This window comes from Zeugodacus cucurbitae, chromosome 3 (assembly GCF_028554725.1).
Source record: "Zeugodacus cucurbitae isolate PBARC_wt_2022May chromosome 3, idZeuCucr1.2, whole genome shotgun sequence".
Taxonomy (NCBI): Eukaryota; Metazoa; Arthropoda; class Insecta; order Diptera; family Tephritidae; genus Zeugodacus; species Zeugodacus cucurbitae.
In genome coordinates, this window is record NC_071668.1 from 37730250 (window position 1) to 37755394 (window position 25145).

A 25145-nucleotide genomic window follows, 5' to 3' on the forward strand; every position below is an offset into this window, starting at 1 on the left:
TACACTATTGTAAGATCTTAGAAATTACTGCCATTGCGTTTCATCTCGGCGTTCGAACCATTTTGTGTTCTCTATGAAACTACTAATTTCTGTTATTCTTTTTGAGGCCAGCCATCCAAGATTTGGTGCCTGATAACTTTCAAGAGTCCTGTGTCTGATTTGAGCTAGTGCCGGGCATTCGCAAAGATAGTGGAAAACCGTTTCCTTTTTGTCTTCTGGTTTGCAGGAGCGACATATGTGGTTATGGGGCAAACCCATTTTCAGCGCATGTTCTCCAAATGGCCAGTGTCCTGTTATTGCGGCTGTAAGCCTGTATATATTTTTCCTGGATTTATCTAATAAATCCTTCGTTTTTATCTTATTATAATCGGGCCATACCTGTTTTGTTATTTTACATTTGTTGTTTGATTTCCATCTGTTCATGGCTATTTGTTCGTAATATGTGTATATCTCTCTCCTGATGGTTTCTAATGGGCATGGTATTTGTTCCGCCCCGGATTCATCTAGAGAGGCTCCTGTCTTTGCCAATTCATCTGCTTTTTCATTTCCGTAAATATTCCTGTGGCCAGGCACCCATATAATGGACAGGTTGAGTTTTTCTGCACAAACCTCACCTGAAAGTCAGTGTTGAAATCTAACTTTGGGGGGATATAGTCTGATTTGTATAAATTGTTAAAAAATTATTCAGGATACCGCTATGTCCATAACTTTTCTGGTTCCAACCACCTAGTTCATTTATTCTTATAGCTGAAAGTGCTACTACTTTTCTTATGAGAACGTCGATGGGCAGTTGATATAGGAGTACATTTAGTGCGTCAGTCGGACATGACTTAAGCGCCCCAGTAACCCCTGCACAGGCTGCCCTCTGTAATCCATTTAATTTTTTGATGTTATACTGCTTATTTATTGCTGGCCACCAGACCAAAGCTCCATATGTAAGTATTGGTTTGATTACGGCCGTGTACATCCACATGGCTATGTTTGGTTTAAGGCCCCAGTTTCTGCTTATTATTTTCTTGCATGTAATCCTGTTATCGATATTTATTTTCCAATTTAATTTGGTATCCAACTGCACCCCTAGGTACTTGGCTGTCGAGGACAGAGGAATTGTTGTACCGTTGAGTGAGGGAAGAATAAATTGGAGTACCTTGGTTTTATTCGTGAATAGCATCAGGTCTGTTTTATTCGGGTTAACACCTAAGCCATTGCCAGCTGCCCATTGATGTAGTCTTCTTAGGGCCCTTTCCATTATCTCACTGATAGTGGATGGAAAGAGACCTGTTACCAACAGTACTCCGTCATCTGCGTAAGCTACTGCTTTCACCCCCCCTCTGTTGAGTTCATGCAGAATTTCGTTTAGCGACACCACCCATAAAAGCGGAGATAGGACAGCTCCTTGAGGGGTCCCTCTGCTCACATATCTGGTTAATGTTGTTGATCCGTTTGTTGCTATGATCATCCTGTTCATAAGCATCGATTTCACCCAACTGCCAACCATATGGTCTATGCCGGCATGTGTCAGTGAATCAATTATCGTGCTTAATTCTATATTGTTGAATGCTCCCTCTATATCCAAGAATGCAGCCATTGTATACTGTTTGTGCTGTAGCGACTTTTCTATTACGTTTACCACATCATGTAAGGCAGTTTCCGTCGATCGGCCTTTTATATACGCATGTTGGGCCGTCGATAGTGTGCCTCCTATTCTTGATCTTATATGTATGTCCATTAATCTTTCTAGAACTTTCAGCATGAAAGAGGTAAGGCTGATAGGTCTAAAATCTTTAGCACTATCGTGGGTTCTCCTTCCTGGTTTTGGTAGGAACATTTGTTTATTACCAGGAAAATGTTTGTTTGTGAGTTCCTTCAGTGCCTCTTCCGCTGAGGAGGCCCAAGTACCTCTTTCAGTTTTTAAGTATGCATCGTTGGTATGCTCTTTGGATAGTATCTTGCTCAGTCTAGCCGACTCGGTGCAATTTTCTATCGAAGAACAGAATGCTTGCCAGGAGCATGCTTTTGCTTTCCTTACTGCTTTTTTGTATTGCTTCAAGATATCTTTGTATGGTTGCCATAACTTGGTCTTGTAGCTTTCATTGAAGGCTTTCCTTAATAAAGTTCTAAGTTTTTTAAGGTCACCGTTCCACCAGGGTGGTGATTTCCTCTTTCTCAGAACTGTAAGAGGTGTGGATTGATTGAACGAATTCGTTAGTATCGTAGACGATGCAATGATTATACGACGATATATACATAGTTCAGCGAATAAAGATACAACGGCTACGCTGGCTACGTCATGTTGTCCGAATGGACGAAAACACTCAAGCTTTGAAAGTGTAAGAAAACGACCTCCACTTCGTTGGTAAGAACAAGTGGAAAGTAGCTGTCAGTACTTGGAATTTCCAAATGGCGCCAAATTCGGCATAATCGCGTAAGCGGCTCCTACGCCAAATGTATATATATATATATATATATATATATAATACAAAATCGGAACCCAGCCTTATTGATGCGTAATATGTTCCATGTATGTGCACAAATAAAACTAAAAAACAATACTTTGCATATATTAAGCATTTTTATTTTTATAAACACAACTTGGAACTCAGACATATAAATAAATTTCTAATTAGTTTGAAACTCCTATTTTTTACAGAAAATTATACGTGCACATGCAAGTAAGTGTGCAGTCTGGATCAATGCGTATCACACATTACTTATTTGGAAAATATATGACCAACAAACATTCTGAGTATTGCATGATTTGAGATTTCCTCAGTGCATCAGTAATTATATATACATACATATCTTCATATATAAGCAAACCTACGTTAAATGTCACAAATTCAAAGCATTTATAAATACTCCTCTTCATTCCACAAGAGTATCGAAAAACAGTGTCGTACAACCAGTCAAGAATCATTGCAAACGTGTGCAGTTTGTGGAGACATAGCGGTTTGTCAGCACTATGGTGTAAGAACTTGTGAGGGTTGTAAGGGATTTTTTAAGAGAACTGTACAAAAAAAATCAAAATATGTTTGTCTGTCAAATCAGTCATGTCCTGTGGACAGACGTCGACGTAATAGATGCCAGTTTTGTCGCTTCCAAAAATGTTTGGTAGTTGGCATGGTGAAAGAGGTAGTTCGAACAGATTCACTAAAAGGACGTCGCGGAAGACTACCTTCAAAACATAAAAATAGTAACTATTTTGGCATACATCACAATTTACCGTTAATATCAATACTAGTTAAGAATCATAAAGATACAACACCCGATATTTCGAATTTGGACAATGCAACTTATTCTGAACCTCAATATGCAAACTCACCACTGATCGTAAGCGAGTCGGAAAATGTTCGACAATTTTATCTAATATTGAGGAGCTCAGTAAGCAGAATTGAGCAGTTTATTTACAAAATACCTGGCTTCTGTGAATTGTGTGAATCCGACCAAGAATTGCTTTTTCAATCAGCTTCATTAGAAATGTTTGTTTTGAGATTATCATATCGGATCAATTCCAACGACTCGAATATAACTTTTTGTAATGGTATGGTAATGCATAAAACACAATGTGAAAGAGTTTTTGGAGATTGGCTCCTTAACATTTTGGAATTTAGTAAACAATTAAAAAATTTAGAAATGGACATTACATCTTTCGTCTGCCTATGTGCACTCGCTGTTATGACAGGTAAGCAATTAAAAATATACTAGATTTTACATATTAATCATTCTTTTTACTATATATATGTAGATTTTATTTTAGACTACATTCCGAATAAAATAAATATATGTATACTCTCGCAACAAAAGTTGCTAAAGAGAGTATTATAGTTGTGTTCACATAACGGTTGTTTGTAACACCCAAAACTAAACGAGTTAGATATATGTAGGGTTATATATACCAAAGTGATCAGGGTGAAGAGTGGAGTTTAAATCCGAATGTATGTCTGTCCGTCCGTCCGTCTGTGCAAGCTGTAACTTGAGTAAAAATTAAGATATCTTGATGAAACTTGGCACACTTATTTCTTGGCACCATAGGAAGGTTGCTTTCGAAAATGAGCAAAATCGGACCACTGCCACGCCCACAAAATGGCGAAAACCGAAAACACATAAAATAAATAAATGCCATAACTAAGCCATAAATAAAGCTATGGAAATAAAATTTGGTATGAAGGATCGCACTATGAAGGGGCATATTTGGATGTAATTTTTTTTGGGAAGTGGGCGTGGCGCCGCCCCCTACTAAGTTTTTTGTACATATCTCGCAAACCAATAGAGCTATATAAACCAAACTTTCTGCAGTCGTATTTTTTAGGCACTTCCTAATACAGTCCATGAAAGAAATCGGATAATAACCACGCCCACCCCCCATACAAAAGTTAGGTTGAAAATTACTAAAAGTGGGTTAACTCACTAACGAAAAACGTCAGAAACATTAAATTTCACATAAGAAATGACAGATGGAAGCAGCACTCAGATTTTTTTACAAAATGGAAAATGGGCGTGGCGTCGCCCACTAATGGGTCAAAAACAATACCTCAGGAACTACTCAACCGATTTCAATGAAACTTGGTTTGTAATAGTTTCCTTACATCCCAATGATATGCCCACGCCTACTTCCTATATACCAGAACTTTGAAGACGATCTGAATCGTTTACTTTACAATATATAAAGTAAGCACTAGTGAAGATATCGGTGCAGAGCTTTGCACAAATACTATGTTAATAGTGTGGCAGCCCCATTCTAAAAATCGCCGAAATCGGACCATAGGTTTTTAAGGCCCCATATATCGAACACGAGGACCTCGGTGCTTCTAACCTAATATTATGGTTTCCAACTTTCAATGGACTTTATACAATGTATATGACGAATATGTGGGTCAAATTGTGTATTATGTAATATAAATAAAGTTAAATAAATAAATTGCGAGGGTATAAAATGATCGGTTACACCCGAACTTAGCCCTTCCTTATTTGTTTTATTAAATTTTATGAATGTACTACATTGGCATGGCCGCGATTTCTTATCAAATTTTATTTTTATACTCTCGCAACAAAAGTTGCTAAAGAGAGTATTATAGTTTTGTTCACATAACGGTTGTTTGTAACACCTAAAACTAAAAGAGTTAGATATAGAGTCATATATACCAAAGTGATCAGGGTGACGAGTAGATTTGAAATCCGGATGTCTGTCCGTCCGTCCGTCCGTCCGTCTGTCCGTCTGTGCAAGCTGTAACTTGAGTACAAATTAAGATATCTTGACGAAACTTGGCACCATAAGAAGATCAATTTCGAAAATGGGCAGAATCGGACCATTGCCACGCCCACAAAATGGCGAAAACCAAAAACACATTAAGTGTCATAATGAAGCTATATAAACCAAACTTTCTGCAGTCGGTTCTCTTACATAGCCCACCACACACCATGAAAATACTTGAAATCGGATAATAATCACGCCCACCTCCCATACAAAGGTTAGGTTGAAAATTACTAAAAGTGGGTTAACTAACTAACGAAAAACGTCAGAAACACAAAATTTTGCAGAAGAAATAGCAGAAGGGAGCTGTAGTCAGATTTTTTTGAAAATGGAAAATGGGCGTGGCATCGACCACTTATGGGTCAAAAACCATATCTCGGGAACTACTAGACCGATTCGAATGAAATTCAGTATATAATATTTTCTTGACACCCTGATAACACGGACAGAAAATGAGGAAAATCGGTTCACAACCACTACTACTTTCCTTATAACTCAATTTTGAAATCCATCTTATTCCTTCACTTTATAATGTAAACATAAGGAACCAATGAAGATAACGGAAAAAAATTACACAATTAGTGCATATCATCTCTGCCTTCACTTGTAAAAAAATTGTCGAAATCGGACCATAACTTTTCAATGCTCCAGATATCGAACAGGTTGAACTCAGCGCCTAAGGATCAATTTTAACCGAAAATATGGGCAAATCTATCAGATATCTCAATTTAAATCAGAGGAAATTGTTTTCTTCTAATAGTGTGTCTCTGTTCCAAAAATTATTAAAATCGGGTCATAACATTTCCATATACCTCATTGTAGGTTTTTCAAAAGTATCTTCTCCTAGCTCCCATATACCTAATTATAGGTTTTTCAAAAATACGGTGAGCTTTATTCCGCATATATGTATTGGTAAAATTTCTTCAATAAATTGCGAGAGTATAAAATGTTCGGTTGCACCCGAACTTAGCCTTTCCTTACTTGTTTTTATTACAATTGTACCTAGTATACAATGATTAAACACTAACAACAATTCAATTCTATAACTTAAAAATAATAATTAAAAGCTAAATGATAGAGAAATTCATTTGCTGCTACAGTTGCCTTGCTTTCAGACTTAGCAAGTCGGCCTCTTACGTTTCAGTCGGTTTTCTCGTTCTGGAGTACCGATGAGTATGGATGCCTCTTCATTTACATGATGTATAAGCCTCATTTCGTGAGTCTTTGCAAGTTTGGTTATTTCCTTTACTACAGAATTCACACCAAGATCACGGTGAAGGTCAGCAGATCTAACATACCAAGGAGCATTAACTATACTTCTTAGTACTTTATTTTGGAAGCGCTGAATGCAGACAATACAGTTTTGACTTGAGCAACCCCATAGTTGAGCTTCATAGGCCCAAATTGGCTTTGTACTTGATCATATATAAACAGCTTGTTTTCGATTGAAAGCGTGGATCTTCTACCGACTAGATGGTAAAACTTAGCAAATTTTAAATCAAGCTCACACCTTTTTTTTGACATGCTCTTTCCAGCGAAGCTTAGCATCTAGGGTGATTTCTAGTACAGTATACTCTCGAAAAGTAAATTTTCAGAAAGTAAATAATCGCGGAAAAGTTAATCACCTTTAAGATTACTCATGCTCCTCGAAAAAGTAAATTTTTTAATTTACTTTTCAGAGAGTGTGATAAAAAATTCGAAACGAAGCAAGCAGCGTTTTTTACGATGTTGCAAAAACACTTACTCTCTTGTTTATCGCGTCTTTTTAGTAAATAAACTCTCCTACTTGATCCACTGGTTTAAAAATGAAAACGATGCAAATCAGGTGTCAGACTTTTTGAATTGTCGTACAAAAATGGTCAGAAAATATATTGCAAAAGAAAAAAAACTAAAGAATATTCAACATTTTTTCTCTTCATAGTAAATGCATATGTATGTATGTAAATGTAAATATGTTTTTCATGTAAATCCATATGTTTTATTGAAGCAAATAAATGAATGAATTTTTTAAGTTTAATAATGCATTTAATATTATAAAAACAGATAATTTATGTATATATTTGGAAAAGTAAATTACCCAAAATACCAATCGATTTACTTTTCGAGAATATAATGTATTTCTCTTTGTCAACACGAGGAGGCTTTGTTTTAGGAGGAGGCTTTATTTATTGATCTGGTAATTGGTGGACATCACCTCCAACCCATCACTTAGATCTGTTAGATGAAGTGACTATGTAAGTATTCTGGCAGATACAGTCTCAAAAAATTCACCAAATGTAATTTCAGCAGACATTTTTTTGAATACCCACATAAGTTCAGTTTCCATGAGTGCTTCTTGTCTAGAGTTAGTCCCAGGCAAAGTCCAGGCCCAGGCTGTCCGTCCGTCTGAGCAAGCTGTAACTTGAGTAAAAATTAAGATATCTTGATGAAACTTGGATGAAACATGTTTCCTGGCACCATAAGAAGGTTAAGTTCGAAGTTGGGCAAAATCAGACCACTGCCACGCCCACGAAAACCGTAAAGACACAAAGTGCTATAAATAAATCTTTGAAAGTGAATTTTGGTACAAAGGATCGCAAAAATTTTTTGTACATATCTAGGAAACTACTAAAGCAATATTAAGGAAACTCTCTAGAATCGTTTTTTAGGTACTAATTTATACAGTCCTAAAATTAAGGAAAACTGTTTATAACTTCGCCCACCTCCCATACAAATGTTATAATGAACACTATTAATAATGCTATAACTCAGTAAGTAACACTAGAAACCTAAATTTTTATTATAATAGTGGTACAGAATGTTACACTCAAATTGGTATACACAATTTTAAATGGGTTTGGCTCCGCTCACTTATGGGTCAAAAAGTACTCGACCAATTTCAATTCGGTTTGTAATATTTTCCTTGCATCCCAGTGTTATGTTGTAAGAGCAGGCCAAATCGGTTGTGTATTATATTAAATAAATTGCGAGAGTATAAAATATTCGGTTACACCCTAACTTAGCCTTTCCTTACTGGTTTTTGCTAAAATTTTCTTTAATTTACAAAAAGGACCTATTTTGACGTTCTTTGTGAAGAAATATAAAGGTTATAAGTCCACGATTTGTGTCATAAAAATGAAAAGACAAGGGATTTTACAACTGGAACATTAGAGCTGCCAAAAATGGGTAAACCTCTGAAACACAAATTAGTGGTATAAGCGCACCAAAAGCGTTGCGTTCTCTCTATGCTCTTGCGTGCCTTTGCTATATAAATTACTTAGATTTCTTTCCATAACGATGGAATATAGTTTAATTGCAATGTCTCTTTGACATTGTTACCAGCCAGCCTGTAATGTAATTCAGGGATTCCAGTAGTTGCGCCGGAAATATCTCATCCGATTCCGGAGAAGTGAAGGACTTTAAACTTGCCCATCTTACCTTACTTTCTGATACTATATCTGCAGGAATGGGATCTAACTCCTCCACTGTGTATAAAGCATACTTAGATCTACGGTTTTCTGAGCTGCCCGTGATGTGTGTGTCCATTAGTGATGAGCGATATTGCTATTTTTGAATCACTATGATTTCAGTGATTAGGTTAGAAGCACCGAGACCCTCGTGTTCGATATATGGGGCCTTAAAAACCTATGGTCCGATTTCGGCGATTTTTAGAATGAGGCTGCCACACTATAAACAAAGTATTTGTGCAAAGTTCTGCACCGATATCTTCACTAGTGCTTACTTTATATATTGTAAAGTAAACGATTCAGATCGTCTTCAAAGTTCTGGTATATAGGAAGTAGGCGTGGTTGTGAAGCCATTTGGCCTATTTTCACAACATATCATTGGGATGTAAGGAAACTATTACAAACCAAGTTTCATTGAAATCGATCGAGTAGTTCCTGAGATATGGTTTTTGACCCATAAGTGGACGACGCCACGCCCATTTTCCATTTTGTAAAAAAATCTGAGTGCAGCTTCCATCTGCCATTTCTCATGTGAAATTTAGTGTTTCTGACGTTTTTCGTTAGTGAGTTAACCCACTTTTAGTAATTTTCAACCAAACCTTTGTATGGGAGGTGGGCGTGGTTATTATCCGATTTTTTTTTCATATTTAGACTGTATTAAAAAGTGGCTAAATAAACGACTGTAGAAAGTTTGGTTTATATAGCTCTATTGGTTTGCATATTTGGGGGCGGGGCCACGCCCACTTCCCCAAAAAATTTACAACCAAATATGCCCCTTCATAGTGCGATTCTTCATACCAAATTTAGCTTTATTTATGGCTTAGTTATGGCATTTATTTATTTTATGTGTTTTCGGTTTTCGCCATTTTGTGGGCGTGGCAGTGGTCCGATTTTGCTCATTTTCGAAAGCAACCTTCCTATGGTGCCAAGAAATAAGTATGCCAAGTTTCATCAAGATATCTTAATTTTTACTCAAGTTACAGCTTGCACAGACGGACGGACGGACGGACAGACAGACATTCGGATTTAAACTGCACTCTTCACCCTGATCACTTTGGTATATATAACGCTATATCTAACTCGTTTAGTTTTGGGTGTTACAAACAACCGTTATGTGAACAAAACTATAATACTCTCTAGCAACTTTGTTGCGAGAGTATAAAAAACGAATTTATGAGAATTTGTACTCCACAATTTTTAAACTTAAAAAATTCATTAATTTATTTGCTTCAATAAAACATGTGGATTTACATGAAAAACATATTTACATTTACATACATACCTATGTATTTACTATGAAGAGAAAAAATCTTGAATATTCTTTTGTGTTTTTCTTTAGCAATATATTTTCTGACCATTTTTGTACGACAATTCAAAAAGTCTGACAAATGATTTGCATCGTTTTCATTTTTAAACCAGTGGATCAAGTAGGAGAGTTTATTTACTAAAAAGACGCGATAAACAAGATAGTAAGTGTTTTTGCAACAGCGTAAAAAACGCTGCTTGCTTCGTTTCGAATTTTTTATCACACTCTCTGAAAAGTAAATTAAAAAATTTACTTTTTCGAGGAGCATGAATAATCTTAAAGGTGATTAACTTTTCCGCGATTATTTACTTTTTGAGAATTTACTTTTCGATAGTATACTGTATAAATGATCAGGATGACGAGTAGAGTTGAAATCCGGATGTCTGTCCGTCCGTCTGTCCTTCTGTCCGTGCAAGCGATAACTTTAGTAAAAATTAAGATATCTTAATGAAACTTTGAACAAATATTCCTTGGCACCATGAGGAGGTGCTTTCCAAAATGGGCAAAATCGGTTCAAACGCCCACAAAATGGCGAAAACCGACAACATATACAGTGTCATAACTAAGCAATGAATAAATTTATGGAAATAAAATTTGTAACATAGGATCGCATTAGCGAGAGCACATTTTTATGTAATTTTTTTTTTAAAGTGGGTGTGACCCCGCCTCTAAATAGGATTTTTGTATATAACTCGCAAACTAATGAAGCTATATAAACCAAACTTTCTGCAGTCGTTTCTTTTAGCCATTTCCTTATACAGTCCAAATATGAAAGAAATCGGATAATAACCATGCCCACCTCCAACACAAAAGTTATGTTGAAAATAACTAAAAGGGCGTTGACTCACTAACAAAAAACGTCAGAAACACTAAATTATACAGAAAAAATATCAGAAAGAAGCTGTAGTGAGATTTTGTTACAAAATGGAAAATGGGCTTGGCGTCGCCCACTTATGGGTCAAAAACCATATCTCAGGAACTACTCGACCGATTCCAATGAAATTCGGTATATAAACACTGATGACACGGGTGGTTGATGGCCGTAATCGGTTCACAACCACTCCTACTTCCCATACAACTCAATTTTTAATTCCATCTTATTTCTTCACTTTATAATGTAAACATAAGGAACCGATGATGACAGAGAAATAAAACTTTATACATATAATATATATATGTATATATATCATTTATGGCTTCACTTGTGGAGAAATTGTCGAAATCGGACTATAACTTTTCAAGGCCCCGGATATCGAACATGAAGAACTCAGTGCCTAAGGGTAATTATTCACTGAAAATATGGGTAAATCTCTCAGATAATTTAATGTAACTCAGAGGAAAGTGTTTTCTTCTAATAGTGTGTCTCTCTGCCATAATTGATTAACCTCGGGTCATAACTTCGTATAGCTCCCATATACCTTATATTCTGATTATCAAATTTCTACAACTTCGAAGTTATGACTGTCAACAGTGACGTGGGAGCCAAGACGCGAGTGCCCCGACTGTTTGCTTGATGACAGGAGATATTTCGTCTTGTCCTCATTCAACTCCAGACCCATTCGCTTCGCCTCCTTATCCATGCGGGAAAAAGCAAAACAAACGGCGCGGTTGTTGCTTCCGATGATATCAATATCATCGGCGTACGCCAGCAGCTGTACACTCTTGTAGAAGATTGAACCTTCTCTACTATTTTTTCCAACATCAAGTTAAAGAAGTCGCACGATAGTGAGTCACCTTGTCTGAAACCTCGTTTGGTATCGAACGGCTCGGAGAGGTCCGTCCCAATTATGACGGAACTTTTGGTGTTGCTAAACGTCAACTTACACAGCCGTATTAGTTTTGTGGGGATACCAAATTCAGACATCGCGGCATAAAGGCAGCTCCTTTTGGTGCTGTCGAAAGCAGCTTTAAAATCGACAAAAAGGTGGTGTGTGTCGATCCTCTTTTCACGAGTCTTCTCCAAAATTTATCGCATGGTGAATATCTGGTCCATGGTGGACTTTCCAGGTCTAAAGCCACATTGATACGGTCCAATCAGTTTGTTGACGGTGGGCTTATGGCTTAAGTCGAGCGTACTGATAGAACCTTATAGGCGATATTTAGGAGGCTTATCCCACGGTAATTGGCACAGTTTGTGGGATTTCCCTTTTTATGGATTGGGCAGCGCACACTGATATTCCAATCGTCAGGCATGCCTTCTTCCGACCATATTTTGCTAAGGAGCTGATGCATGCACCTTATCAGTTCTTCGCCGCCGTATTTGAATAGCTCAGCACGTAATCTATCGGCCCCTGCCGCTTTGTTGTGCTTGAGGCGGGTAATTGCTATTCGAATTTCTCCATGGTCGGGTATTGGAATATCGATTCCATCGTCATCGATTGGGGAATCGGGTTCGCCATCTCCTGGTGTTGTACTTTCACTGCCATTCCGCAGGTCGGAGAAGTGTTCCCTCCATAATCCCAGTATGCCCTGGACATCGGTTACCAGATTACCAACTTGGTCTCTACATGAGGATGCTCCGGTCTTGAAACCTTCGTAAAGTCGCTTCATTTTTTCATAAATTACCTCTGGCTGCCAGCTTCTCAAGCTCTTCGTACCCACGCATTTCGGCATCTTTCTTTTTTTGTCTGCAGACGCGTCTCGCTTCCCTCTTCAGCTCTCGGTATCTACCCCATCCCGCACGTGTTATGGTTGTTTGCAACGTTGCGAGGTCGGCAGTATGTTTTCTCTCCGCTGCGAGACGGCATTCCTCATCGTACCTGCTGTTTTTTTGACTTTTCCGAAAGCCAATGGTTTCGGTTGCAGCTGTACGTAAGGAGTTTGATATGACATCCCACAGTTCCCTTATACCGAGATGCTGATGAGTGCTCTCAGAGAGCAGGAGTGCAAGTCGAGTAGAAAATCGTTCGGCTGTCGGTTGTGATTGCAGCTTCTCGATTTCGAACCTTCCTTGTGTTTGTTGATGTGTGCGCTTTTCTACACAGAGGCGGGTGCGTATCTTAGCTGCTACAAGATAGTGGTCCGAGTCGATGTTGGGACCGCGAAGCGTACGCACATCAAAAACACTGGAGACATGTCGTCCATCTATCACAACATGATCGATTTGGTTGCGAGTTATTCGATCCGGGGACAGCCAAGTAGCTTGATGGATTTTCTTATGATGGAATCTAGTACTACAGACGACCATATTTCGGGCCCCGGCGAAGTCGATCAGCCTCAGACCGTTTGGAGATGTTTCGTCATGGAGGCTGAATTTTCCGACTGTTGTGCCAAATACACCTTCTTTACCCACCCTAGCGTCGGGGCGTGAGCGCAAATCAGGGATATGTTGAAGAACCTCGCTTTGATGCGGATTGTGGCTAAACGTTCATCCACCGGAGTGAATGCCAGGACTCGACGACGTAGGCTCTCTCCCACCACGTATCCCACACCGAATTTGCGCTTTTTATGGCCGCTGTAGTAGATGTCACAAGGACCCACCTTCTTCCGTCCTTGTCCCGTCCATCGCATTTCTTGGATTGCGGTGATGTCAGCCTTTACTCTTACGAGGACATCAACCAGCTGGGCAGAGGCACCTTCCCAATTAAGGGTCCGGACATTCCAGGTGCATGCCCTTAAATCATTATCCTTAAAACGTTTGCAAGGGTCGTCATCAAAAGGGGAGTGTCTCATCCGAGGCTTTCTTTTTCGATTTTGCATTGGTACTTCGTTTTTATGTGGTGGGTCCCAAGCCCTACGCACAACCGCAGAAGCGGGTTCGCCTTCTCACTTCACCTAAAACTAAACGAGTTAGATATAGAGTCATATATACCAATGTGATCAGGATGACGAGTGGAGTTTAATCCCGAATGTCTGTCTGTCCGTCCGAACGTCCGTCTGTGCAAGCTGAGTAAAAATTAAGATATCTTGATGAAACTTGGCACACTTATTTCTTGGCACGATAGGAAGATTGCTTTCGAAAATGAGCAAAATCGGACCACTGCCACGCCCACAAAATGGCGAAAACCGAAAACACATAAAGTGCCATAACTAAGCCATAAATAAAGCTATGGAAATAAAATTTGGTATGAAGGATCGCACTATGAAGGGGCATATTCGGATGTAATTTTTTTGGGGAAGTGGGCGTGGCCCCGCTCCCAAATCGGTTTTTTGTAGATATTTCGCAAACCAATAGAGCTATATAAACCAAACTTTCTGCAGTCGTTTTTTTAGCCATTTCCTTATACAGTCCATGAAAGAAATCGGATAATAACCACGCCCCCTCCCATACAAAGGTTAGGTTGAAAATTACTAAAAGTGGGTTAACTCACTAACCAAAAACGTCAGAAACACTAAAGTTCACATAAGAACTGGCAGATGGAAGCTGCACTCAGATTTTGTTAAAAAATGGCGTCGCCCACTTATGGGTCAAAAACCATATCTCAGGAACTACTCGACCGATTTCAATGAAACTTGGTTTGTAATAGTTTCCTTACATCCCAATGATATGTTGTGAAAATAGGCCAACTTTACAATATATAAAGTAAGCACTAGTGAAGATATCGGTGCAGAGCTTTGCACAAATACTTTGTTTATAGTGTGGCAGTCCCATTCTAAAAATCGCCGAAATCGGACCTTAGGTTTTTAAGGCCCCATATATCGAACACGAGGGCATCGGTGCTTCTAACCTAATATTATGGTTTCCAACTTTCAATGGACTTTATGCACTATATATGACGAATATGTGGGTCAAATTGTGTATTATTAATATAAATAAAGTTTAATAAATAAATTGCGAGAGTATAAAATGTTCGGTTACACCCGAACTTAGCCCCTCCTTACTTGTTTAATATTAAGTTTTGCCAACACGTGAAAATATTGTTCCGCCTTTGATATTTAGAATTTTCATAATAATATAAAAACAGTTATAGGCTTTTTTAACAGTTTTACGAAAAATGGGTTTTACCCAGAATACATCCGTATAGGTAAAGAAAAGTATTTAACCATTCAATACCTAATTTAACCGGCACTTGGTAAAATCCATATCACTTGTAAAAATAACATTATCCTTATCTTATCTACTTACACTAATGTAATTACCAAAATTCCCGGAAGGATTTTCGCAGATAAATTTATAAATAAATATAAAGTATATACGAAAGTGCATATACCACAGGTTTAAGTAAACTAAATTTATACTTTCTTTGTTGAGTTCAGTTAGTACCCCAGTCAAATAATTATATGTGCATTTCGGTTTTTGTTTATATTTCTTATTCACTGTTATTTTTTGGATATCGGTAAATGTGGAATAAAAGGTTGATATGCGAAAATTGTTTCATACTTTTCTCGTTCGTTGTAAAGTTACATTAAGAATGTGCTTGTGAATTGGGTATTGCATAGAAAATATTTATATGTGCAAAATCAGTTTAGCGAATCTTTCTTACTGATAGTGTCGCAGCAAAAACTTTTTTGCTAAAATTTGTTTTCAAAATTATTGTAGGTGCATTAACTTAATGAATTATTAAAAATTTGATTGCATTTATTTAACTTTAAGCCTAAAATGTCTCGTGGTACCAGTTTATAAGCCGAGAAACAAGTAATAATCATAGGAATGCATAAAAGCGGTTCCAAAATGGCTCTAGACCAAAGCGACATCGGAACTGTATCTCCAAATTTCTTAAAAACCCCACTAATTATGGTATAGTGCGACGCAGCGGACGAAAAACAACATTGATGAGCGGTGCGAAAGAATGATTCGACGGCTAGTAGTTGCGGACTTGATAAGCAACGACCAAATATGGACCTAGTTAAGACAGAAAATCACAATAAATATAATTATTCCAATTATACAAAAAAATCAGTTTCTGTAACACACCTCCATGGCACCTAAACCAACGCTAAAGAAAGACACAATAATGCACATTTGAGGTTTGCAAATAAATACCAATTCTGTGCCGATGAGTGATAGAATACAGTCTTTAGTGACGAAAAAAAATTAAATTTGGTCGGCCCAGGTCATTGCAAGAAATATTGGAGAGATTCGCACCAGGAACGGCGGTCCTACTACAAGCTATGTTTTGGAAGCGGTACCTTGATTTCATTGGCTGCATTTTGCTGCTGTGGAAAGCTATCTACATGTTTTTTATTCACTCAAATGAATGCTAATATCAATGTAGATCTTTTGGACAGCGAGTTAATAAAATTTGCTGGCAATATTTATGGCATATAACTGGAAATATCGAAAGGATAACGCTTCAACCCACACGACGAACATCTTTAACGACCGTAAAATTCCGGTATTACAGTGTGCAGCATTGAGTTCGAACCTAAATCCTATTGACGATCTCTGGGGGAACCTCTCAGCTCCTGTTTTCCACAACGGAAAGCAGTTTGAGACAGTACGTCACCTTAAATTAGCCATAAAGCAAGAATTTGCCAATATTTACATAACTATTCTACAGTCAGTAGCGAATTCTCTGATTAAGCGGCTTAATTTAGTTTTAAAATATAAGGACAATTATACTGACTATTAAAATAAACATTTCTTTCAGTTAAACTCAAATGTATAGGCTTTACTGGTAAAAATAGTAAAATGCACATATAAATATTTACCATTAGCCAAAACTTCAATTCTGTTTTATAGTTTAAAAAATATTTTGAAATTTGTTATTTTTTTGTTTTTTATATCGTATACATTAATAATAACAAACCTGCATACTCAGAAATATTTTGCAATTTTGTAATCTTTAATTTTTTTTTGCAAAAAGTTCATGCACATATAATTATTTGACTGAGGTATATGTAGATAACTTGTGCAGAGAAGAAGTAAATTTACAATATTCAATATTTTAAAACCACATTTTGTAATTCGTAAACATACGATATACATATACATAAATATACACATCAAAAGTAGCAGATAACCGAAAGGACAATAAAAAGGATTTAATTACACTGGAACTAGAGCAGAACTCAGGATCAAATCCCGGACGGCCCCATATAATAATACACCTCTAAAGAAGCAGAAAACTGGATGGTCAATAAAAATGTTTTAATTACTTGAAACTGGAGCTGAACTCAGGATCACTCACTTAACTCCCGGACGGAGCCATAATGGTTTTAAAATTATTATTTTCAATGTTTTGGTAAGCAATTTTTATTGATTCATAATGCCTAGATTAAGTAGAAAATCTCTTGTACTTAGCCGCATTGAAAATGGAAGACGTATGCAACTTCTACGGTCAAATAATGCGTATAGAATTAGTCAGCAATCACAAGATACCGAAAGCCACGCTAATCGCAGATTAAATCCCGTGATACGGTCAGTTGAACAACATTTAAATACAGCTCAACGTAGAACTAGGCGGCAAAGCTTCCAAATTCGCTCTGAGGAGCAAAGCAGGTACGGTCCGTTGAACAAACTATAAATACTGTTCAACACAGGACTATTCGCTCTGTAGAGCAAAGTAGAAATACTCGAGGACATAGATCTCGCCGTGAAAATCCTCAAATTCGCTCTGAAGAGCCAAATAGAAATACTCGAGGACATAGATCTCGGCGTGAAAATCCCGAGGTACGGAATTTAGAACGAATGCGTGACCAAATGCAAAGGCAGCGTGCAAGAAGAAATCCTGAAACAAGTATAGAGGAACGTTTTAGAGAGACACAGCATCGTTTGCTTATCAGAAGGGGTGCAAGGGAAGAAGTTTTGAATCAGAAACGTCATCGACATAATTAGGCTCGCCTTCATCGGGGTATCCTAGTCAATAGACAAATTCAAAACGAAAGGCAGTCCCAACGAGTTAGAATAAATAGAGAGAATAATCTTATAGAATCAGATGAACATGTAAATGTTACAGGTTTTAAAAACATTTATTTTCAAAATATTAAGAAAGGTCCTACCCTGATATGCATTTGCTGTGGGGGTTATGGTTTTCATACAAAGTACGCAAGTTGAATTTCTCAACTATTGCTCAAAGTCATCCCAATGCTGCATCCGCCTTCTTTTTAATGCAAAGGTTTCCTTCTGAAGATGGAAATTACAATTTCAGTGCAACTTGCAAAAATGCAATTGCTAAAAATAAAATTCCCAAAATTTGTTTATCAAATGGACTGGACTTTCCTGAAATACCAGAATGTTTAAAAAATTTAACTCCAATTGAAGATCGGCTAATAATCCCTAGATTGCCTTTTATGACCATCCGTCTTTTGGGATATCAAGCACAAAGTTCGCTTAAAGGTGCAGTTGTTAATATACCCATTTCTGTTAACAATATTGCGACATCTTTACCTCGGTCATTTGATGAAACTCATGTTATACAAATTCACTTGAGAAAGCACATGAGCACAATATACGTGTTAATGAAAATTGGATTTCGACATTTAATAACCAAGAAGAAGTTCCCTTTGTTGCATCTGCCGAAGATGCTAGATTAGTTCAATCTCTTTCAGCGGAACAGACTTCCCATAATACCTTCGCAGGTAACCGTAATCCCATAGTACCGTTACCTGTAGAGTTAAATTCAGGTGGTCAAGAGACCCTTTTAGATAATATTCCTTTACAAAATTTGGACTATAACCGTTTAGTTATAGCGCCAGGTGAAGGGCAAAGACCAATTGACATAATTCAAGATAATAATTCAGAAGAATTGTCATTTGGAACAATGTATGTTGGACAGAAACGTACATGCTCTGAAACATATAGCAAGAGAAGAGCATGCACCATTCCAAAGTTGTTCTACAACTACAAAAAATTAGAGCTGTTGCAAATAAAGAGTTACGGCTCAAAATCTTTTAAACGAAAACTTTGTACAGAATTTGATTCAACACGATGATGGTTACAAAGTTTTGAAAGGTGTAAGATCTTCTCCTGCGCATTGGGAAGCTGTTCGCCAATTTGGACTTCCAACTTTCTTTATAATTTTATCGGCTGCAGAATCTCAGTGGGTTGAACTTAAAGTAATTCTTTCTAAAACTGTTGATTCTAAAGATATCTCGGAAGAGGAACCCAACATTTTATCAACCCATATATCGATATGGAGGATGGAGTCATATGTAGAAGTTCAAGTAAGTGAGGAAAGTTTCTGATTGTCATTCACTTGGGAGTGGCCAGGAACGATTCTTTTACATGTGGCTCAAGCAGCTCAAGACTTCCGGTCTTAGACCACGTATCCTCTGGGTAGCCAACAGACATCCGTTTGGAGGTGAGCTAAAGAGAGAAGGCGAAACCCGCTTATGCGGTTGTGCGTAGGGTTTGGGACTCACCACATAAAAACACCCCCCAATGAAAAGAGCAAAACAGCCTCGGATGAGAGACCCCAATTTTAATGACGACCACTGCAAACGTTTAAAGGACTACGAAATAAGGGCATGCACCTGGAATGTCCGGAACCTTAATTGGGAAGGTGCCTCTGCCCAGCTGGTTGATGTCCTCGTAAGAGTAAAGGCTGACATCACCGCAATCCAAGAAATGCGATGGACGGGACAAGGACGGAAGAAGGTGGGTCCTTGTGACATCTACTACACCGGCCATATAACGGAGCGCAAATTCGGTGTGGGATTCGTGGTGGGAGAGAGACTCCGTCGTCGAGTCCTGGCATTCACTCCGGTGGATGAAAGTCTAGCCACAATCCGCATCAAAGCGAGGTTCTTCAACATATTGCTGATTTGCCCCCACGCCCCGACGGAAGAGAAGGACGAAGTGATCAAAGATACCTTCTATGTGCGCCTAGAACGTACCTATGAGCGCTGCCCCCGCCACGATGTCAAAATCGTGCTTGGCGATTTCAACGCTAGGGTGGGTAAAGAAGGTGTCTATGGCACAACAGTCGGAAAATTCAGCCTCCATGACGAAACATCACCAAACGGTCTGAGGCTGATCGACTTCGACGGGGCCCGAAATATGGTCGTCTGTAGTACTAGATTCCAGCATAAGAAAATCCATCAAGCTACTTGGCTGTCCCCGGATCGAATAACTCGCAACCAGATCGATCATGTTGTGATAGATGGACGACATGTCTCCAGTGTTTTTGATGTGCGTACGCTTCGTGGTCCCAACATCGACTCGGACCACTATCTTGTAGCAGCTAAGATACGCACCCGCCTCTGTGCAGAAAAGCGCACACGTCAACAAACACAAGGAAGGTTTGACATCGAGAAGCTGCAATCAAAACCGACAGCCGAGCGATTTTCTACTCGACTTGCACTCCTGCTCTCTGAGAGCACTCATCAACATCTCGGTATAAGGGAGCTGTGGGACGGCATATCAAACTCCTTACGTACAGCTGCAACCGAAACCATTGGTTTTCGGAAAAGCCAAAAAACAGCTGGTATGACGAGGATTGTCGTCTCGCAGTGGAGAGAAAATAGACTGCCTACCTCTCAATGTTGCGATCGACCGCAACACGAGCGGAATGGGAAAGATACCGAGAGCTGAAGAGGGAAGCGAGACGCATTTGCAGACAAAAAAAGAAAGAGGCCGAAATGCGTGAGTATGAAGAGCTTGACAAGCTGGCCGACACGGGTAATGCTCGAAAATTTTACGAAAAGATCCGGCGACTAACTGAAGGTTTCAAGACCGGAGCGCACTCCTGTGGGACCCCCAGAGGTGATCTAGTTATTGATGACCAGAATATACTGAGTTTGTGGAGGGAACACTTCTCCAGCCTGCTGAATGGCAGTGAAAGTACAACACCAGGAGATGGCGAACCCGATTCCCTAATCGACGACGATGGAGCAGATGTTCCATTGCCCGACCGCGAAGAAATTCGAATAGCAATTACCCGCTTGAAGAACAATAAGGCGGCGGGTGCCGATGGATTACCGGCCGAGCTATTCAAATACGGCGGCGAAGAGCTGATAAGGTGCTTGCATCAGCTTCTTTGCAGAATATGGTCGGAAGAAAGCATGCTTAACGATTGGAATCTCAGTGTACTCTGCTCAATACACAAAAAGGGAGACCCCACAATCTGCGCCAATTACCGTGGGATAAGCCTCCTAAATATCGCATACAAGGTTCTATAGAGCGTACTGACTAAGACTAAAGCCCACCGTCAACAAACTGATTGGACCTTATCAGTGTGGCTTTAGACCTGGAAAATCAACAACGGACCAGATATTCACCATGCGCCAAATTTTGGAGAAGGTCCGTGAAAATAGGATCGACACACACCATCTCTTTGTCGACTTTAAAGCTGCTTTCGACAGCACGAAAAGGAGCTGCCTTTATGACACTATTTCTGAATTTGGTATCCCCGCAAAACTAATACAGCTGTGTAAGCTGACGCTGAGCAACACCAAAAGCTCCGTCAGGATCGGGAAGGACCTCTCCGAGCCGTTCGATACCAAACGAGGTTTCAGACAAGGTGACTCACTCTCGTGTGATTTCTTTAATCTGATGCTGGAGAAAATAATAAGATCTGCAGAGCTAAATAGAGAAGGTACAATCTTCTACAAGAGTGTACAGCTCCTGGCGTACGCCGATGATATCGATATCATTGGAAACAATACCCGCGCCGTTAGTTCTGCTTTTTCCAGACTGGATAAGGAAGCGAAGCGTATGGGTCTGGTGGTGAACGAGGACAAGACGAAATATCTCCTGTCGTCAAACATACAGTCAGCGCATTCGCGTCTTGGCTCCCACGTCACTGTTGACAGTCATAACTTTGAAGCTGTAGATAATATCGTCTACCTGGGAACCAGCATTAACACCAATAACAATGTCAGCCTGGAAATCCAACGCAGAATCACTCTTGCCAACAGGTGCTACTATGGACTAAGTAGGCAATTGAAAAGTAAAGTCCTCTCTCGACGAACAAAAACCAAACTCTACAAGTCTCTCATCATTCCCGTCCTACTTTACGGTGCAGAAGCGTGGACGATGTCAACATCCGATGAGACGGCACTAGGAGTTTTCGAGAGAAAGGTTTTGCGGAAGATTTATGGTCCCTTAAGAATTGGCAACGGCGAATAACGCAGTTGATGGAACGATGAGCTATATGTGTTATTCGACGACATAGACATAGTCCAACGAATAAAAAAACAGCGGCTACGCTGGCTAGGTCATGTTGTCCGAATGGATGAAAGTGCTCCAGCTCTGAAAGTATTCGATGCAGTACCCGCAGAGGAAGAGGGAGACCTCCACTCCGATGGAAGGACCAGGTGGAGAGGGACCTGGCTTCGCTTGGAATAACCAATTGGCGCCAAACTGCCAGAAGGAGGGATGCGTGGCGCGCTGTTTTGGACTCGGCTATAACCGCGTAAGCGGTGTCTACGCCAGTCAAGAAGAAGAAGGATATATCGATATCGATTAATCCGCTCAGATGCGGTTACTTGTGCTAGATATTTTGATTACCGCTACCGTCAAATCCTAAAACTTTGTAAAGATAATACCGGCATTTTTTGAGAACATTTTGTAAAGAACTATTATTGGAGAGTAGAGTTTCAACAGAGAGGTTCCTCACATGTGCATGGCATGTATTGGCTTAATAATGCTCCAAGGATCAATCTTCAAGATCCTCACACGTTCCCTGAAGTTATCGATTTTATTGACAATTATATTTCTACAGATGGTTCGGTGAGCCACTTGGAAAATTATTTGGGTTACCAAAATCATAACCACAGTCGATCTTGTACTGAAGAAATAAGAGGACAACAATAATGTCGCTTTGGTATACCATACCCACCAATGCCTTCCAAACTAATATTGCTTCCCTTTTCTGAAGATATTGAAATTTTGGAAAGACATAAGGAAAACTTTTCTAGAATTCAAAATGTTTAAAATTCAACTCTGACTGTAGAAGACATTTCGAATTTAAATGATTATGAATATTTCCTGAGACATAGTAGAATAAAAATTTTTTTGCATAAAATTTTTCTAAAAAGAAAAATGCAGGATCGTATTATTAATGCTTATAATCTTATCTTGGAACTCCATCGAGCAAATATGGATATTCAATATAAACTGGATGCATATGCTTGCTGTTCTTATATAATTAATTATATTAACAAATCGAACAGAGGAATTTCTAGGCTCTTAAATGAAGCCATTTCAGAAGTTAATGCTGGAAACTATACAGTAAAGCAAAAACTTAGGCATATAGGTCACAAATTCATATCTGGGACGGAGATATCTGCACAAGAAGCAGTTTATTGCTGCATTGGGCTTCATCTTTCGGAAGTTAGTAATGCAAAAATATTTTTAAATATCTCACGACCAGAGGAACGTGTTCGAATGGTAAAATCTAGATCGGAACTGCAGAACCTTCCTTCAGATTCTACTGAAATATTTGTAACTGGTATTTTAAACCGCTATGTGCAGCGGCGGATGGGATCATGTGTAGAAGTTCACGCAAGTGAGGAAAGTTTTTGATTGTCATTCACTTGGGAGTGGCCAGAAACGATTCTTCTCCACATGGTTCAAGCAGCTCACGACTACCGGTTTTAGACCAAGTATCCTCTGGGTAGCCAACAGACATCCGTTTGAAGGCGAGCTAAAGTGAGAAGGCGAAGCCCGCTTATGCGGTTGTGCGTAGGGTTTGAGACCCACCACATAAAAACGACGTACCAATGAAAAATCTACGAAAGCCTCGAATGAGACACCCCCCTTTTGATGACGACCCCTGCAAACGTTTTAAGGATAATGATATAAGGACATGCACCTGGAATGCCCTTAATTGGGAAGGTGCCTCTGCCCAGCTGGTTGATGTCCTCATACGACTCAAGGCTGACATCACCGCCATCCAAGAAGTGCGATGGACGGGACAATGACGGAAGAAGGTGGGTCCTTGTGACATCTACTACAGCGGCCATATAAAGGAGCGCAAATTTGGTGTTGGATTGGGAGAGAGACTCCGTCGCAGAGTCCTGGCATTCACCCCGGTGGATGAACGTCTTGCCACAATCCGCATCAAAGCGAGGTTCTTCAACATATCGCTTATTTGCGCCCACGCCCCAACGGAAGAGAAGGACGATGTGACCAAAGATGCTTTCTATGAGCGCCTAGAACGCACCTATGAGCGCTGCCCTCGCCACGATGTAAAAGTCGTGCTTGGCGATTTTAACGCCAGGGTGGGTAAAGAAGGTGTATTTGGCACAACAGTCGGAAAATTCAGCCTCCATGACGAAACATCCCCAAACAGTCTGAGGCTGATCGACTTCGCAGATTCCAGCATAAGAAAATACATCAAGCTACTTGGCTGTCTCCTGATCGAAACACGCGGAACCAAATCGATCACGTTGTGATAGACGGAAGACATGTCTCCTGTGTTTCAGACGTGCGTACGCTGCGAGGACCAAATATAGACTCGGACCATTATCTGGTCGCAGCGAAGATACGCACCCGCCTCTGTGCACCAAAGAACGCCCGTCAACAAACACAAGAAAGGTTCGACGTCGAAAAGCTGCAATCGCAACAGACAGCCACGAAATATTGTACTCGACTTGCACTCATGCTCTCTGAGAGCACTCATCAGCATCTCGGTATAAGGGAACTGTGGAACGGCATCTCAAACTCACTGCGTACCACTGCAGCCGAAACAATTGGTTTGTGGCAATGACAAAAAACAAGCTGGTACGATGAGGATTGCCGTCACGAAGCGGAGAGAAAACAGACTGCCTACATCGCAACGTTGCAAACGACCACAACACGTGCGGGATGGGATAGATACCGAGAGCTGAAGAGGGAAGCGAGACGCATCTGCAGACAAAAAAAGAAAGATGCCGAAATGCGTGAGTACGAAGAGCTTGAGAAGCTGGCAGCCAGAGGTAGTTTATGAAAAAATGAAGCGACTTAACGAAGGTTTCAAGACCGGAGCATCCTCATGTACAGACCAAGGTGGTAATCTAGTAACCGATGTCCAGGGCATACTGGAATTATGGAGGGAACACTTCTCCGACCTGCTGAATGGCAGTGAGAGTACAACACCAGGAGATGGTGAACCCGATCCCACAATCGATGACGATGGAACAGATGTTCCATTACCCGACCATGAAGAAATCCGAATAGCAATTACCGGCTTGAAGAACAATAAGGCGGCGGGGGCCGATGGATTACCGGCCGAGCTATTCAAATACGGCGGCGAAGAGCTGATAAGGTGCATGCATCAGGTTCTTTGCAGAATATGGTCGGAAGAAAGCATGCCTGACGATTGGAATCTCAGTGTGC

The 25145-nt window shown here is 39.6% G+C and overlaps 1 protein-coding gene across 12 annotated transcripts in view; it reads left to right on the top strand.

The window, feature by feature from the left end:
- Positions 1-25145, top strand: part of LOC105220378 (probable nuclear hormone receptor HR38) — a 319583-nt gene that overhangs the window by 103181 nt on the left and 191257 nt on the right. For all 12 annotated transcript variants that reach the window (XR_008470546.1, XR_008470547.1, XR_008470548.1 and 9 more), the window contains one exon: positions 2651-3682. Coding sequence is in view for 9 of the 12 variants with exons in the window: in XM_054227790.1 (XP_054083765.1) it covers positions 2830-3682 (853 nt within the window). In the remaining 3 variants the exon portion in view is untranslated. The remainder of the gene's footprint in view (positions 1-2650; positions 3683-25145) is intronic.